General features: G+C 41.4%; 1 protein-coding gene across 1 annotated transcript; it reads right to left on the bottom strand.

Moving 5' to 3' along the window:
• LOC114173541 lies at positions 1–510 on the bottom strand. The gene has a single exon (XM_028058010.1). It carries the CDS (start codon positions 508–510, stop codon positions 1–3), a length of 510 nt encoding a protein of 169 aa, XP_027913811.1.
• Between the last annotated feature and the right edge of the window lie 19,433 nt (positions 511–19,943).

Raw genomic sequence — 19,943 nt, 5'->3', positions numbered from 1 at the left:
TCACCTTGAATCGGCGACCTGCCACTTCCATAGAACACCCAACGCAGATTGAACTGGTAGCCACTTGACCTGAGGAGGGAGTTGAAACAAGCAACTCACATCCAAATCATGTGTCACCAATTTCAATCTCCCCATGCACACATTAGAAATAAAAGAGTGGGTTGCCCCGGAATCAAACAACACCAGTACTACGTTACCAAACAACACACAAGGTTCAAGGATAAGATTACCCAACTGTGTAGCCTCAGTGGTGGTCAGGGCAAAGACTCTGCCCGCTGCCCTAGCTCGCTCTGCTGGCGATGCTGCTGGTTTCTTCGTGCCAAGACTCTTCTTTTCATAGCAGTTGTTGGCGAAGTGTCCCGGTTTATCGCATATAAAGCATTTGCGATGGTCGCCTGACCCTCCTACTCTGCTTGCCAACTGAGGATAGTTCCTCTTCAGATGGGGTCCACCACACTGGTAGTAAGAGGGACCCTGGGATGTCTGCGGTCTACTATAAGGCTTTTTCATCTGCCTAACCTTAGCGACATTTTTCTAGTGTCGGCTCACAACTGGACTGGGGCCCTTCTCAAGGTGCTTCGCACTGTTGGCCTGTTCCACCAAGATAGGAAATCTCCTCTCTCTCAACAGTGTCACCACCCTCTTCAGCTCAAGTCTGAGTCCTCGCTTAAACTTTAAACACTTTCATTCTTCAGTGATGTTCTGGGAGGAATACCTCGCCAAGTGCTCGAATCTATTCACATACTCCTGCACTGTCATGTCTCCCTACTACAATACTAGGAATTCAGCCTCCTTGTCCTGTCTCGCCGTATCTGGAAAGTACTTCTCCAAGAAGCGAGTTCTAAAGTTGGCCCAAGACACTGGCTCTTCACTATTCTCCATATGTTTTTGCATGCCCGCCCACCAGTATTCAGCATCCCCATTCAGCAGGTAAGCAGCGAATGACAGTTTTTGTTCATCTTCGCAGTTCATCACTTTGAAGATTTTCTCACACTTGCGGAGCCATGCATCCGCTTCATCGGGGGAGGCCTTGCCAGTGAACTTAGCTGGCTTGTGGCGTAAGAAGTCCTCCACAGTCGACACTCTGACTGGTGCAATCGCCGTCCTAGGCTGCGCTGCTACGGGTGGCTGCATCACATCCACCATCCGGTGAATCGCCTCAGCGATGTCATCAGCACCACTACTCCTCCTCCTCTTGTTAGCAGCCATAGCCTAGATACGCCACATTACAACTATTAAAAATCAGTCGCTTAGTCAAACAAAACCACACACTTTTTCACATTTAACACACAACATACCATAAATAAACACATCAATAAGCTTACTCCCCACTAGCCCCAAAATATTTTAAAAATATTTTCAAAACTTTTGCTCTGATACCAATTGTAACATCCCTAAGGAATATTACTGATATTTAATAAATAAAATTCGAAATACAATAAGTGTTGCATTTAATATAAACCATTTCCCAAAACACGGGAAATTTAAAACTTTCATACATAAAGCCACAAAACCAGGAGTCCATAATTCATAAAACTGAAATAAAAGTCAATGGCTCCTGTCAGGTTTACATAATATTCTCAAAGATAAAATAATAAACATATAACATATGTATCTACAAAATTTCCCATGCTAGCTCTCGCTCCGAGTCTAAGCATCTCCTGGTCCACCTGTCACATCATCTACTCCCAGACAACAAGTTATCCGATCATCGCCACACACACACAGAAAGGGTGAGCTATGCATAACATATAAAAATAAAACATGAATATAAATATGTTTCCTAACCCAAAATAACATAACTAAATCCATAATTTCCAAATCACCCAAACCATGACCTCATAGTCCTTCATGAGTCATATGCATGAACTAGGTCTTGGGACTTCTCTGTGCTCCCACGAAACTAACTCATTCGTGGTCCAACCCTATGAGACTATCCCGCTCATAGTCCTGCCCTACAGACTCCTCGTCTGTAGTAAAACATCCAAGTCTCACACTTGGACCCTGGCACGCATGCAATCACCATACTATGGACTCCTCGCCCAATAGTATCCGATGGGAACCCAACAGTTCCTTGCCCATCGTGCGTCCGACGCATGCAATCACCATGCTAAGGACTCCTCGCCCATTAGTAGTCGACGAGAACTCAACGAGTTCCATGCCCATCATGTGTCCAATACTGAGCACATCCCAGACCCCTACTGGACTTAGTCCTTCAAGCCCAAACACAACACATATGCATAAACATCCTACACATAGGATCAAAGACCCAAATCGCACATACAAACACACACCCAACATGGCATTTCACACATACTCAATTAAGCTAGGGACTCTCGCCCAAGCTAGACCCTCAGTCTCGCTTAGGCTAGTCTGCCTCGCTTGGGCGAGCCCAAAACAACAACATAGTCACGCTATTTCGCTTAGGCAAGATCCCCTCGCTTAGGCGAAATCATCTCTCACCCAAACAACCAATTCAATCTCGCCTGGGTTAAATTGCAAGCAGAACATCTCTCATGACCACGACATCTCGCTTAGGCGAGGCCATCTCGCCTGGGCGAGACCCTGGTTCGCTCAAAACCCACAAAACCCTCACCTGGACGAGAAGTTGCGCTCAACACGCGCAACTTCCTCACTATCTCGCTTAGGCGAACCTCCCTCGCCTGAGCGAGAGTCTGGGTCGCTCAAAACCCATCCTCTTCGCCTGAGCGAGACGCTCATATGAAAATAGGGTATGCGTCTCTGCCTAGCTCGCCTGAGCGAGAAATGCAGACTCCTTCACTGATCACGCACTCGACTCACTCCAACTTTGATCAATTCGCACACCAAAACGTACCAAACAGAATTTCGATCATACCAAATCAATTTACACAATTTACCACATTGCATTGGCATAGCATAGACGCCAGAAAGTCCCCAAATTCCAAGTTCTACCCCATTCCCGCATATACCATGTATAACCCCTCTTTTCATGCATTTAGTCCAAAATTCAAAACACAGCAGTACCAAAATTCACAACCCCCAATTTCCATCATATACATAGGACTCGAACCTAAGTCCTCTCACAGAATCAAGTACTCTCAACCACTTGAGCTAGTACTTTTCCACGTCACATTAAACCACAATTAATGCCATAAAGACGCCTTCTACCCACATATATTAATTAATTAATTATTTAATTAATTAATTTTCCCGGGTCTTACAGCTGGCCCATAGGGTGTTAAAGGTCCCTAAGGCAGCCAAACCTCTCTCACTTCCATCATTCTTGCGAAAACAGTATTCTCACTCCTCTCTTTTTCCCCTCCATAGCTCTGCTAGGGTTTGGCCCTCAACCCTCTTCAAGTTGGTTCAAACCAGATTTTTCCACTCCATGTAAGTCTCTTCCAACTCATGCTCTTTCTCCATTCGGTTTCTTCTTTGTGCTTCCAGCTAGAGCTTGTCTTAGTGAGCTCGTTTTGAACTAGTTTCACTGTTTTTCAGCTCTCGAAGCTGCTTCTTGAGTTACTGTTCTTCACGGTCTGAGTGTCGAAGCCCTTAGCTAACACTTTCCAGGTAAGGGAAGTTAGGGCTTTGTATTTTAATTGACTTTTGACCTATTCTTGATTTTGTTTGGTGTTGTATGGGCTATATGTTACTATGAACATGCGAAGTGCTTATGTTTGTTGTTTGGTGCGAAAATGTGACTGCTGCAAGTGAGAACAAGGGCAAGAACTAATAGTCTCGCCCAAGCGAGCTAGTCTCGCCTTAGCGAGACTGGTAGAGGCTCGCCCAAGCCTTCTGCACGAGTTGTCGCTCAGGCGGGCCATCGTTGTTTTGAGCGAGAGAATGCCTCACTCAAGCAAGGAGACCTCGCCTAAGCGAGCTAGTGCGAATAGCCACTATTCCAGATTGTCGAGCTCTCGCCTAGGCGAAGGGAGCTCGCCTAAGCGAGAGCCCCTCACGCCTGAACGAGACCCCTCAGCCTGAGCGAGGAGCTGGATGAGGGTAATGTGATATCTTGTTGTTTCTCTATGTCTTGGATGGTTGGCACTTTCTTGAATTTAATTCTTATGTTAAAAGCATGAAATGAATGATTGTGCATGAGTTATGTGGTTCATGGGTTGTGAATGATGGGTTTGGTATGGTCTTTGTAACATCCCGGTCGGATATTACTAATTTAAGTAATAAAATTAAGAAATATTATGAAAACCTCATTTATTATACTTCGCTTCCCAAAAACGCAGGAAATTTTAAAACATTTATTATTCGGAAGTTATCCAAAAAATCCATAATTTATGAAACTCCAATATAGTATCCAAATTCACAAATTAGTAAAACACTGTTTACAAAGTTAATAAAAACAATAATGATAAAACTCCAGTAAAAGCTTTTCCCAACTAACCCTCTCTCTGATGTTATGCCTCACCAGCACCACCTACAACATCATCTGCTCCCGTGTAACACATTACACGATCATCGCCAAACACAAGCAGATAGGGTGAGCTCATAAACAGTTAATATAAAAGTTAATAACAAAATCAAGATACACCCATCTATTTTATTCTATTTTACAACACACAAATAGTTAGCCTCGGATTCAGGGTTTATGATGCTCACAAAAACCTGCCTGCTCGTGGTCCTGCCTCTACGAACCTCCCCGCTCGTAGTCCTGCTCTACGAACCTACCCGCCCATAGTCCAACACATGTGATCCACCAGCTACGTACCTCCTTGCACGCAGCATCTCTCAAGTGTGAGCACGGAACATACGAACCTACCTCGCTCGTATCCCCACACGAGAGTAATAGGATATGAACCTTCCCGCTCATATCATCACGTGTTCACCACCATCCATGAACCTACCCGCTCATGGCACAACATCCCCTGATTCAAGTCTCATATCACAGCACGATAACGAAAATTAGAAAAGTACACTATGCTACACAAGGTACATGCTTAAGCTGGTCCTAGGGATTCCAATGCTTCCACGAATCTGCCCGCTCGTGGTCCAACTCTACGAACCTCCCCGCTCGTAGTTCAACTCTACGGACCTACCCACACGTAGTCCAACACACGTGATCCACCAGCTACGTACCTCCCCGTACGCAGCATCTCTCAAGTGTGAGTACGAAACATACAAACCTACCTCGCTCGTATCCCCACACGAGAGTAATAGGATATGAATCTCCTCGCTCATATCATCACGTGTTCATTACCAGTCATGAACCTACCCACTCATGACAACATCAAGCATATCCCAGACCAGGACCAACACAACAAACCATGCAAAACATATCACAATGCACCTTACCACTACACCATCGCCTAGCACAGCCTAAGCGTCACTAGGCGAATTGGCAGTACCGACCACCTGGCGGTTCCACCTCACCGCCGGGCGCCACAACTCACAAGACATATACTATCGTCTGGCGGTTCACTCTACACCGCCAGGCGCTACACCAGTAATGTGACACTACTGGTTTTAGGTACTCTAATTCATTTCATAGAATTCAACCATTCAATTCTCAAACATCTAGAAATCGACATACATATTCATATATTCCAAATTACAACATCACAACACATATGCATCTTTCAAGTATAAGCACACATTCCTCTCTTTTATAATTCATATATACTTACCTCTTAAATTAATTCCAACACACTTTATTTTCCCCTTCTTATTTTCCCAACCCTTTTCATGCTTACAATTCACACACCCTACATAAGACACAATCAAAGCTATATACTTACTTCATATGCCCTCACAATTCCATTACATTTAAAGTATGATTATCATGTTACCATACTTTCCCAAAACCTGTCATGATCATGCAACACTCGGTCATATTGATATCATCAATAATGGCCTTTTTAACACACTTATAACATCATACATTCGAACTAACATATATAGGTTCATATATTCAACATGTATCAGCAAGCACTGCCAAAAACATAATCATCAATCACACATCTTTATATATATATATACATTCACCAATCAAGGTCATACCAGCACTTGAGCACACTTAATCATCCATTAGTAATCATACTATTAGGGAATTCAAACAACCAATCATGCGTGATGTATATCTCCATCTGCAGGCATCCAATTCAAATCTCCACCGTTCAAAGTGAAGAACAACATGTTGTGAATCCCCTTCCAAAATTTAACCTAAATCGGACGGTTAATGAAATGGGAAATGCAGTTTTACAAAAACTGCGTGAACTAGAAAAATTGGTGGCGCCTAGCGCCCAGAATCAAGAAGGTGGCGCCTGGTGAGACTATACTACCGCCGGGCGGTTCCTGTTCCGCGAAAAATACGAAAAACAACGTTTTTCCTGAATCAGACCGCCACACATCACTGGTATGGTGCCTGGCGGCCAAATGGGTGCCGCCAGGCGATTCCTACTGTTCTAGGAACCCAGAAATTTCCTCAACACCTGCGAACCTTATTCCAACCCCTACAATTCTGATTCCCTTCGATTTTAGACTCCATACTCACAACTCAAGTGTTTAGGTTTGCAATTTATTTCATACAACTTCCAATCACACGAAATTCCATTAATTTAACCCATTCAATTTAATCCAACTCTAAATTCCCAAATTCACAACCCTAACATGACGTCTATGAGATTTTCATCCAATTTGTCCCCAAACCACGTTTAATCCAATGACTATGACATATAATCATTCTCACACAGTTAGGGTAGCATTTTTCCTCTGTCAAAATCATCCCAAAGAGCATCAAAATTGAACCAAAATTAGTTCGCGTCGCCTAACGGGTCAATCACCACTGCAAGACCCTTCATCAGAACCCAAAAAACTGGGTTAAATAGCTACGTGTCGCCTGGCGGTCGGGAGCTTACAGCCAAGCGGTTCCTCTTCAGGAACCCAGAAATAGGCTAACATGCATGTGCCGCCTGGCGGGCTACTCATAGCCGCCGGGCGGTTTCTGGAAAATTTCCAGAAACGTGAATTTTCATACAATTTGGACAGATTACTAACACCCAATAATCATATATTTCATGAAATCAAACAATACAAAATTAAAGGTACGGTTCCAGCTCCTCTAACCTGTTAATCCTTGCTCAATTTGAAGAATAAAGGCTTCTCTTGTGTCACCAATAGTCCCACCTTGGCCTTCTCCCAATACACTTGATGCTCTTATCAATTTCACACGAAAACTCCCCTTCAGACTCTCTTTTCCACTGTCAAATTCGTTTGTCCACTACCCTTTCACGTTTTCCTCTCTTTCTTCTCCAAAACTACACTAATTAGACCATTAACTAAGCCTCAATGCTTGTTATTGTTAGGGAAAACGAAAATGATTTCAATTAGGTGTTAATGATCATTGAAAGACTATTATTGGCTGCCTTCTCAGCCCACTAGGTTGTCCTTCTTATAGCTAGGGTTTTCTCTGCCCTTTCATATTCATGCCAAAAGAAAATTTGGCAAAAAGAAAGTTAAATTCGTTCTTAGGAAGGTTTGAACCCACAACCCCTCAGTTACCAAGTCAATGCATAACCAATTCAACCAATTCATGTTTCATGATAATTCCTATAATTTTAGGATTACATTATCACTAAGCACATTCAAACATAACATTAAAATAATACAATTATTAAAATAGCATACAATTAGCAAACATAAGACTCGAACCCAAGTCCTTTCAACATAACTAAGTACTCTCAACCATTTGAGCTAGTACTTTTCCACATCATAACAAACCACATTAAATGCCATAAAGGCTCCCAAGACCCGCATTTATTAAATAATTATTTATTTAATTATTTAAATTTCTCGGGTCTTACATTCCCCCCACCTTAAAAGATTTTCGTCCTCGAAAATTGAGCATACCAGGGAAGAAATGTGGATAGGATTGCCTCCTGAGGTCTTCCATCTCTCAAGTCATCTCCTGGGTTGCCTCGTCCCAAAGGACTTTCACAGTCCGGATCTCCTTCCCTCTTAGTGGCTTGACTTGAGAATCCAAGATTCTCACTGATCCAACTCCCACAATTAGATCCTCACGTACCTAGACGTCGTCCTCCTCTAACACAGGTGTAAGACTTGCAATGTACTTCCTTAACTGTAAATCCCATATAAAAGTTTGCCAAGTGCGATGGTAAAGCGATCTCATAGGCTTCTGGACCTATCCTTCGTGTTATCTGATAATGGCCAATGAATTTCTGAGTTTGCTTCTTGAGTTTTATCGTTCTTTCGTTGCCAGCAGTTGGAGTAATCCTGAGAATCACATGCTTTCCAGCCTAAAACTTCCACGATATTCTCCTCATATTTGCATACAACTTTTGTCTGTTTTGTGGCACATTCATCTAGTCTTGGATTAAATGAGATTTCTCTGTGTTATGCTGCAATAACTCGGTCCAATAATCACCAACTTCCAATCCTGGTATTCACACATATGTATTTTGCCTCTTTTACCACTCAATGTCTCATATAGTCCTATTCTGATCTTGATCAATACTTCACTTAAGTGGTTTAACTCACTAGCTTCTTCTTAGCGACCAACTAAAGCTTGTAATCATTACAAGGTTTACATTGAGTCCTTGCCATCAAGTCTTCAATATCTAATCCTCTTCTTTTCTTTCTTCCCATTCCCCGTGAAACCATCAGATTAGAAACTATTTGTTGGTATCGCGCAACGGAATATTTAAACTGTGGTAAAAAACCAAGAGGGGGGGTGAATTGGATTTTTATAAGTCTTAACAGGTTTTAAAATTTTTCTCAAAATTTAAATGATTAACTTAAAATCATAGTTACTTTAAATTCAATTGCAGATAAATAAAGAGTTTAAAGGAGAAAGATGCACACTGATATTTATACTGGTTCAGATCAAAAGACCCTACGTCCAGTTGTTAATCTCTTAAACAAAGAGATTAACGAGATTAACTCAATCACTATAATAATCAGATTACAATAGATTATAAAAGAGTAAAGATTAGAAAACACCTCTCTTGAACAACCACAAGAGATGAACAAAACTCCCCCTGAATCACACAGAGGATGACCAACTTTCCTAGCAATAACACAACACTCAATCTTCTAAGAACTCACTTAGAAAAAGTTATCACTCACTCACACTAAGTTTTTCAAAGCTTTCTTTAAGAATCTCATAGAGCAACACTTTGCAGTCACAACACAAGAACTCTGAATCTTAAAAGGGTGGTTTGAAGTTTGGAAACTGAGTTCTATTTAAAGAGGTTTTCGCAGGCTGAGTTAGAAATGAAGAGTTTAGTTGAAACTGCCAAGGATAATCGATTACCCAAAATGGTAATCGATTATCTCATGTACAAATTTGAGCAAATATTTTTATAACTGCCAGTGGTAATCAATTACCAGAAATGGTAATCGATTATTTCAAGTCGTTTTTCAAGAGCCAAGTTATAACTGCCAATGATAATCGATTACCATTCGTGGTAAACGATTATCTTAAGTAGGTTTTGAAAAATAGAATTTTTTGAGTTGGTAATAGATTATTATAAGTTGGTAATCGATTACCATACTGAGTTTTGCAAAAAAATGAGTTTCTCTCAAAGGAGTTGCGAGCTGGCTGTTTAAGTCTATTACAATAAGAATCTTTAAACATAAACTATATTGTCTTCAATATCCTCAAGTGTTTTCTTCAGCATCTTTATCATCAAAATCTTTTAACCAATCTTTGTCAACAATCTCCCCCTTTTTGATGATGATCAAATATATGTTTAAAGTTTCTGAACTTCTTGCAATTTAAACAACTTATGGGAAGGAATCAGTGAGACAACCCTTTAAACTTTTTCTCCCCCTATTTTGATTAGAAGATAAAAAGGGGTCATCGATTATTTTCTCATAACTTGAAAAATAAAATTTTCAGAGAAGTTTGGTAATCGATTGCCGTAAGTGGTAATCGATTATTTGCTCATAACCTGAGAACCCAGAAATAGAAAGAGGACCTGGTAATCGATTACCACTACCATAAGTGGTAATCGATTATTAATGTTGTTTTTCGAAAAATTTTATAAAGTGCGAATTTGTGCATTTTTGTTCAATTTGGTGCATTTTTAAGACACTTCTAAAATTCCCAGATCTCTTCTAAGTTCATAAAATCTATCTTTGGCTACAGGTTTGGTAAAAATATCAACTAATTGGTGATTGGTATCTACATATTCTATCTCACAATTGCCTTTACTTTTGTGATCCCTTAAAAAATGATGTCTAATTTCAATGTGTTTTGTCCTAGAGTGCATGATGGGACTTTTGGTTAAATTAATAGCACTGGTATTATCACATTTCAAAGGTATATGATTTAGAAAAATATTATAATCTTCTAACTGTTGTTTCATCCAGAGAATTTGAGCACAACAATTTTTAGCAGCTATGTATTCAACCTCTGTAGTTGACAAAGCCACACAAGCTTGTTTCTTGGAGTGCCAAGAAACTAATGAGCTTCCTAAGAGGTGACAAGTACCACTGGTACTTTTTCTATCTATTTTACAGCCACCATAATCAACATCAGAGTACCCTATTAAACTAAGTGAGGCCCCAGAAGGATACCAAAGTCCAAAAGATATAGTTCTAAGATATTTTAAAATTCTTTTTACTGCTATAAGATGTGATTCCTTAGGACTGGCTTGATATCTAGCACAAACACATACAGATTGCATAATATCAGGTCTACTTGCAATAAGATATAAAAGAGACCCTATCATACCTCTAAACATAGTTTGATTTACCTCAATACCTGATTCGTCTTTATCTAAATAGCAGGAAGTTGCCATAGGAGTACTTGCTGCTTTAGCATTATCCATTTCAAATTTTTTAAGTACTTCCTTACAGTATTTAGATTGAGATATGAATGTCCCTTCTTCCATTTGCTTAATTTGCAAACCAAGGAAGAAGGTTAATTCTCCCATCATTGACATTTCAAACTCACCCTGCATTATGCTTGCAAAACCTTCACATAGAGATTTATTAGTTGATCCAAAAATTATATCATCAACATAAACTTGAACCAATAAAATGTGTTCACCTATCCTTTCAATAAACAAAGTTGAGTATATTTTACCTCTTTCAAAATCATTTTCGAGCAAAAATGTGCTTAAGTGTTCATACCAAGATCTAGGTGCTTACTTTAAACCATAAAGTGCCTTTTTCAATTTATAAATGTGATTTGGAAATTTATAATCCTCAAAACCAGGAGGTTGTTCAACGTACACATCTTCTTTGATAAAACCATTTAGAAAGGCACTTTTGACATCAATTTGATATAATTTAAATTTCATAATAGAAGCATAAGCAAGAAGTAAGTGTATAGCTTCTAACCTTGCAACAGGGGCATATGTTTCATCATAGTCTATACCTTCTTCTTGTCTATATCCCTTTGCCACAAGCCTAGCTTTATTCTTAGTAATATTTCCATCCTCATCCATCTTATTTCTGAAAACCCATCTTGTGCCAATCACAAGAAGTGATTCATCTCTTGGAATCAACTCCCATACTTTATTTCTTTAAAATTGATTGAGCTCCTCTTGCATTGCAATGCACCATTGATCATCTTGAAGAGCTTCTTGAACATTCTTTGGTTCAATCTGTGAAACAAAGACAACATTCATACAGAAATTATTCATATTTCCAGTGATTACCCCTTTTGAAATATCACCAATGATATTTTCTAGAGATAATCCTCTTGGTGACTTCCAGCACTTTTCATGATCTTCAGATCGAGGAGGTGGATTCTCATTTAAATACATTTCATCAAGGGACTCCTGAATATATTCTTCATCACCTGTAATTTGCTTATTTGACTCAAGAGGGTTCTCCTCAAGGTCTACAACTTCATCAAAGACAACATGCATGGATTCTTCAACATTCAAAGTTCTTCGATTAAAAACTCTACATGCTTTACTCGTGAGAGAATATCCTAGAAATATTGCCTCATCAGCTTTAGAATCAAATTTTCCTAAATTTTCTTTTTCATTATTTAAAACAAAACATGTGCATCCAAAAATTTTAAGATGGGCAACATTTGGCTTTCTACCTTTAAATAATTCATAAGGAGTAATTTTTAAAATAGGTCTAATAAGCATTCTATTTAAAACATTATTCTAGCTAGTTCCTCTAAGGACCTATTTTTCCTTTCTACAACTCCATTCTGTTGAGGTGTCCTAGGTGCAGAGAAGTTATGCAAAATTCCATTTTCATTAAAAAATATTTTCAAATGACTTATGTTGAAATTTCCTACCATGATCACTTCTTATAATCTTAATTTTCAAATCTTTTTCATTTTGAAATAGTTTTGGAAATTTTTTAAATGCTTTAAAGGCTTCACTTTTTAAAGTAAGAAAGAATGTCCAAGTAAACCTAGAGTAGTCATCCACAAGAACAAGAGCATAATAATTTCCTCCATAACTCTTAATCCTAGAGGGACCAAATAAATCCATATGCAAAAGCTCTAATGGCTTTGAAGTAGATAAAATATTTTTTGAATGAAAGGATGATCTTACTTGTTTTCCTTTTTGACAAGCAACACCTATTTTATCTTTTTCAAATTTTATTTTTGGTAAACCAATTACTAAATCCTTAGAAATCAACTTATTCAATTGTTTCATGTGAATATGAGCAGCCCTTTTATGCCATAACCAAGGATTTTCTTCTTTTGCAACAAGACATATTATATTACTAGATGATGCATAATCAAGATCAATTAAATAGATATTGTTGTGTCTCATACCTTTCAGAGCAATTTCCTTAGAATTCTTTTGGTGGATAGTGCAGTAGTCACTTTCAAAGATAACTTTGAGACCTTTATCGCATAGCTGACTGATACTGAGGAGATTGTGCTTCAGTCCTTCTACAAGTAGCACATACTTGATCTCCAAGGTATCCCCTCCACCAACATCTCCAATTCCAATTATTTTCCCTTTGTTGTTACAATCAAATCCCCATGGCCGCATCCGACATGAACAAGACCGCCTTCATCACAAACGATGCCAATTATTTTTACAAAGTTATGCCTTTCGGTCTCAAAAACGCTGGAGCAACCTACCAACGGTTGATGGACAAAGTTTTCATCCATCTGATGAGACAATGTGTCGAAGTATACGTCGATGACATGGTTGTCAAATCCCCAAGCCATCACCAACACATGCAGGACCTCTCAACAGTCTTCTCTGCATTACAACAATACAACCTTCGCCTCAACCCCGACAAGTGTGTATTCGGCGTCGACTGCGGTAAGTTTCTCGGCTTCATGCTAACCCAGCGCGGCATAGAGGCCAATCCTGAAAAATGCAAAGCAATTATCGAAATGCGTAGTCCCACCAACATCAAAGAAGTCCAACGCCTCATAGGCCGCCTTACAGCCATCTCCCGCTTCCTGCCCAAACTCGCTGAACAAACCCAACCCATAATACAACTCTTCAAAAAATCTGCCAAGTTCACGTGGACTGACGACTGTGAACAAATCTTCCAAAAACTAAAAATAACCCTTACCTCACCATCGATCCTCCACAAGCCGGATACTCATAAACCCCTACTAATTTACATCTCAGCCACCAACCACACAGTCCGTGTCGCGCTGGTCCAAGATGTACGCGGCACGCAGCATCTTGTGTACTTCGTTAGCAGAACGCTACAAGATCCTGAAACCAGATACCAAATGGTGGAAAAGCTAGCCCTGTCCTTGGTCCACGCAGCTCGCCGCCTGCGCCCATACTTCCAAAATCACAACATCATCATCAAAACCGATTACCCAATCCAAAAGATATTGCAAAAACTAGACCTGGCAGTACGGATGTCATCCTGGGCTGTCGAGTTGTCGGAAAAATCAACATTCGTTATGAACCTCTTGACCCCATTAAAGCCCAATGTCTCCTAAACTTTGTTAATGACCTCCAACAAACACCCACAGAGGACCAGTGGACGCTTCATGTAGATGGTTCTTCAAATCCGAAAGGTGTTGGAGCTGGTATCGTGTTAGAAGAACGATATTCTCATTGAGAAATCCCTCCACTTCGCCTTTAAAACATCCAACAATCAAGCCGAGTACGAAGCCGTCCTCGCCGGCCTTTCCCTTGCCCGCGAAGTTGACGTCAAAACTTTAACGTGCAAAACTGACTCCAAGTTTACTGTGGGCCACCTAAATGACAAATTTCAAATAAAGGACCCCATCCTGTTACAATATTACCATCTGGTCCGCGCGATCATTCAATCTGCTTTTGAACGAGTCCGCATCGAACACATTCCTAGGACCGACAACATCAGAGCCGACATCCTATCCAAATTAGCCAGCACCAAATTAAAAAGCCGCCACTGATCCCTATTGCAACAAACACTATCCACACCTTCCATCACAAATACTTGCCACAACCTAACCCACACCCCAGCCGACAACATCACCCCTCCCCAAACCTACAACTGGACCACCCCTTATATCCAATATCTCAAAACTGGCAACCCCCCACAAGATGCTGACAAAACTTGGCTGGCTAAGGTCGCCGAATATACCATGGTAGGCTATGACCTCTACAAACGCGGATATGGCCAACCACTTCTCAAATGTGTCACTGTAGAACAAGCATAATATATAATTAAGGAGTTGCATGAAGGCATTTGCGGCTACCATTCCGGCGCATGTACTATGAACACCAGAATCCTTCGAGTCAGTTACTTCTGGCCGACTATAGAAGCGAATTGCCAGGACTACGTCAAAAAATGCAAACCATGTCAAAAACATGACAACCTCATCCACCAGAAACAAGAACAACTCCATTGCATACTATCCCCATGGCCCTTCGCTAAATGGGAAATGGATATTCTCGGCCCCTTCTCCCCCGGCAAGGGCCAGGTGAAATTCCTAATAGTAGCCGTTGATTATTTCACCAAGTGGATAGAAGCCAAACCACTGACCACTATCACAGCCCAGCAGGTCCAACAATTTGTCTAGAAAGATATTATATGCCGATATGGTGTTCCACATACTATCATCACCGATAATGACTGACAATTCATAGATAAAGAACTAGCCAAGTTCTACACTGGTCTAGGGATCAAACACATAACCAGTTATGCAGAACACCCACAAACCAATGGGCAGGCAGAGGCGGCCAACAAAGTTATCCTAGTGGAACTACGCAAACGGTTAGAAAGCGCCAAGGACTGATAGCCCGAAGAACTAGTAGAAGTACTATGGGCCTACAGGTGCACCTCCCAGTCAACAACAAACGAGTCCCCATTCAGCCTAGTTTACGGGGCAAATGCCATGATACCCGTCGAAATTGGCGAACCATCCATGCGCCGAGAACTATATGACCCAACCCACAACCATCAAAACATGGCCACTCACCTCGACCTCCTACCCGAACTCAAAGAAAAAGCCCAGATACGCAACTTAGCCGCCAAACAAAGAGCTGCCAAAAAGTATAACGCAAACATATGTCCAAGATCGTTCATAAAAGGGGACTTAGTATGGAGAATGGCCAACAGCGCAAGAAAGAAGGATGACAAGTTCTCCGCCAATTGGGACGGCCCATACCGAATACGTGAAGACGCGGGAGGAGGAGCATGTCGCCTGGAGGATTTATCTGGGAAGAAATACCCAATACATGGAATGTGTCCCATCTCAAGTTTTACTTTAGTTAAACATGTACTGTATCACATTGAAACACTTGTAGCCCCGGGTGTACTCTTTTTCCTCACCTGGTCTTTTTTCCCTAAGGAGGGTTTTGGCTAGGGAGGTTTTAATGAGGCACCCCAGATTCAATGAATAATACAAAGGGTTCCCAACTTTACGACCATTCTTTATTTCACTTCTCATATTCGTTTAGGTTCCCCACCCTTACCACAAGTAAGCGGCCTGGGTCGAACACCCTTAATTGGTTGGTTAATTCGTTTAAGTTCCCCATCCTTACCACAAGTAAGCAGCCTGGGTCGAACACCCTTAACTTGTTGGTTAATTTGTTTAAGTTCCCCACCCTTACCACAAGTAAGCGGCCTGGGTCGAACACCCTTAACTTGTTGGTTAATTCGTTTAAGTTCCCCACCCTTACCACAAGTAAGCGGCCGGGGTCGAACACCCTTAACTTGTTGGTTAATTCGTTTAAGTTCCACACCCTTACCACAAGTAAGCGGCCTGGGTCGAACACCCTTAACTTGTTGGTTAATTCGTTTAAGTTCCCCACCCTTACCACAAGTAAGCGGCCTGTGTCGAATATCCTTAACTTGTTGTTAATTCGTTTAAGTTCCCCACCCTTACCACAAGTAAGCGGCCTAGGTCAAACACCCTTAACTTGTTGGTTAATTCGTTTAAGTTCCCCACCCTTACCACAAGTAGGCGGCCTGGGTCAAACACCCTTAACTTGTTGGTTAATTCATTTAAGTTCCCCACCCTTACCACAAGTAAGCGACCCGGGTCGAATATCCTTAACTTGTTGTTAATTCGTTTAAGTTCTCCACCATCATCACAAGTAAGCGACCTGGGTCAAACACCCTTAACAAACAATCGTGTTGGCAAACATCCCATACATCAAACACCAACTCACAAATATATAAGCAATTAACCCACAAGTAACCAGCCTCAAACAAACACAATGTAAACATAAACGAACATTTATAGCAAACACCCAAATAAAGCAATGTATGGTTTATTACAGACTTACAATCATTAACAAAATTGGAAACATTAAAACAAAAATCCTAAGCCGCCTCCTGCTCGGCGCCCTCTGCAACCACTTCACCACCACCTGCATCGGCACTAACCGCCTCCTTCTCTCCATTCCCTTCTGGGCTGGGCTAGATTCCGCCTCATCTATAAGTACCTCATCAACAACATCCTTATTTACATCAAACCTAGCGTCATTAAGATCAACATTCCCATAAAAAAGGACGCTTGCCGAACACCCTTCTGAAAACCATTAATATGTTCTTGTATTATACAGCTCTTCAGGTCATCTAGCTCGCTCTCCGTTTCCCACTCCTCCTTCTCCTTCTTCCAAGCCTCTTTTTCCTCAGCATGCTTGTCCACCTTCTCCTGCAACTCTTCCACCTTTTTCTGGGTTCCTTCCTTCAACTCCCTCTAATATAAGGATCCGACACACCGACTAAGTATCAAGGTCTTACTGCTAAACTCGACCATAGCCTTCACCAAGGCATTCGGCTCCATGTTGTCAATGGAATTTATCAGCGACTCCGGCACGTTAATCTCGATATCCTTTCGAACAGTAGTCTTTGGAAGCTCAATTAGCCCAGCTTCCGGCCCCTTCACTCCACTCTCCGAACCTGCTCCCATCAAAACAGCTCGCACCTTCTTCACATATTTTCCCTTGCCAGGCCTGGCCGACAACTCTGCTTTCCTTTTGGTACCACCGTGCACGTGGACATCTACCTACGGATCTTGCAGGTTGGGAACCTCAGTGTTTCCCGCAGCTCTAGCCTTCACCGTTTTTTCCTTGCGCAAAGTTTGAAAAAGTGTCAAGTTTTTCTTGCCCATTAGCGCCATATGCCCTGAAGTACACAACACACAAATCGTCAAAATACTCGAACATATATCAATGCTTAAAGTTACAAAAAGATACCTTCAATATCTATAATCGGGTGAACCGAATTATACACCCTAACTAAGCCCTTAGTGGGCATCTTATCGCTAAATTGCATCAAGGTATCCACCACCTCTTTCTCCGCCACCGACAAATCCTCCCTCGATATCACCTTATATCTCCAAGGATTGCCGATCCAGAAAAACGGAAATTTAGTGTTACCATCAGTTGTGTAGAAGTGCGACCAACTAGCCGGTTTCACCACCACCTTGAAGAATCCATCTTTAAAATGCTTGAACGACTGAGTGAAAGCATCTAGTCTGTTGAGACCAGGCTGGCTTATTAGCGACAACCACGTTGTCGGACTCTTCGGCCTCGTAACAAAAAAGTACATGAATGCTCGAGGAGACGGTTTCAAGTACAACGCCATGCATAGTAACTGGAAAGCTTGTAAGTACGCCTAGCTATTTGGGTGAAGCTGAGTAGGGGCGACGTTCAACAATCGAAGCACTCCCATGGTGAACTCATCAAACGGCAACCAGATGTGTAGCTGTGAGAAATGGCACATATACATATAAAAAAATTCTTCGGTTGATCCTTCTCGACCGTGGCAAACACATTCCACAGCGGTCACCTACTCCGGAGCAACTATGTCCCTCCGAGCACCCTTTTCAAAAATTGGTGTGCAGTTCAACCACGACCTCAGCAAACACGACCACCGAAACAACGATTGCTGTGTTCGCACGTCCGCCGCCACCCATTCGTATCCAGTCTTCGCCGGCCAACAACTCTTCGCCAACTCCTCGGGTGGGTCTTCCCTGAGTTCAACCACCCTCTCCATTGGAATCCTCCCTATACTAACCATCTCTTCCCTATCACTAGTATCGTCTCGACTACTTCCACTATCTCCATACCGCTCACTACCCGAACCTGACAACGAAACCCTATCACTACTACTAGACATACCTGATTCTTTTAAAGATGACAGAGGAGGAAAGAAAGATATCAGACAGCTCTAAAACGCACGTGAACAGATTTTTTGCAAATGATACAAAGTGGATGCATTGCCAACATTATCTTCATTTATAGATACGAATCTCAAACGTCATAACTCTTTCCCGCCAAAAAGCACAACTTATTTCAATCATCATAAAGTATCAAAATGACGGCGCTAAACCTCTCTAAATCAGACTTCTGACACCCCTTCACCTGCCACAAACCCCTTCACCTGCCACAAACCCCTTCACCTACCCGAAACTCCTTCACCTGTTCATCACATTTAAAGGCTGGGGGACTAGTGTATCACACCTAGCCGGTCACGACTAGCACATTAGCACATATCATCCTTCACCAACATATTATACCGGCAAAGGCTAGGGGACTGGTGTACCGTACCTAGCCAACTTAACCAGATAAGTAACAACAAACAATCACCACATATATACCGAAAATAACTAAGGTACACGGCTCGGGACGACATAGACCTAACCGGCCTAAACCCATAACAAAGGTTGCTAAAGGAACGACCAACCTAGGACAGTACACGAACAAGGACGACATAAGGCAACTAGGGAAGTAACCAGATCAGACCATTCCAAAAGACTTAATGAAATTAAAGCCCACAATAGTGAATACTAAGGGCCTGGGCCAAGGGCTAGGCCCACCCATAGCCCAAACCATGGCCCAGCCCATGGAATAGGCAAACATAATTAATAATCTATAAATATGCATGGACCCCACGAATTAAAGGTACGCATTCATTACTCCCTTAATCACCTGATTTAAAGTTTAAGGAGGATCCTTGATTCTCCTGCTTATTGCTCTTGAATTGATTTCTGCCTTTGTCCTTCATGAACTTTGTGAACTTCTTTATCATGAGACTAAGATTCTCATCATCATCAGAATCTTCCTCCTCTTTTTGCTTCTTTCCTTTGACAACTTCAGTTTTGAAAGCAATATTCTTCTTTCTTCCTTGATCTTCTTCATCTTTCAATCTTCCCAGTTCAAGCTTGTGCTCTCTCAGTTTTCCAAAGAGAGCCGCCATGGTCATTGTTGCAAGATTCTGTGACTCCGTGATGGCCGTTACCTTGGGCTGCCAAGTCCTATTCAAGGATTTAAGAATTTTTATGTTAAGTTCATCAATATCAAAGGTTTTACCTAGCCCACTGAGATGGTTGACGATGTGTATGAACCACTTCTGCACATCATAGATGGTTTCTCCCTGCTGCATGTGAAACATTTCATATTCTTGAATCAAGGAGTTCTTTCTAGCCCGTTTGACAACATCAGTTCCTTCATGAGTTACTCGAAGGATTTCCCACATCTCACATGCACTGGTGCAAACAGAAATTCTGTAGAACTCATCAAGAGTTAGAGTATATGATATGATGTTTCTAGCTTTAACATCATATTGAGCTCGCCTATTTTCATCAG

Source organism: Vigna unguiculata, chromosome 2 (assembly GCF_004118075.2).
Source record: "Vigna unguiculata cultivar IT97K-499-35 chromosome 2, ASM411807v1, whole genome shotgun sequence".
Classification (NCBI taxonomy): Eukaryota; Viridiplantae; Streptophyta; class Magnoliopsida; order Fabales; family Fabaceae; genus Vigna; species Vigna unguiculata.
This window is presented reverse-complemented; position numbering and strand designations above follow the sequence as displayed.

What these genes read in the sequence shown, in the direction of transcription:
- LOC114173541 (XM_028058010.1), bottom strand. Translation starts at nt 510, where the DNA reads ATGAAAAAGCCTTATAGTAGACCGCAGACATCCCAGGGTCCCTCTTAC.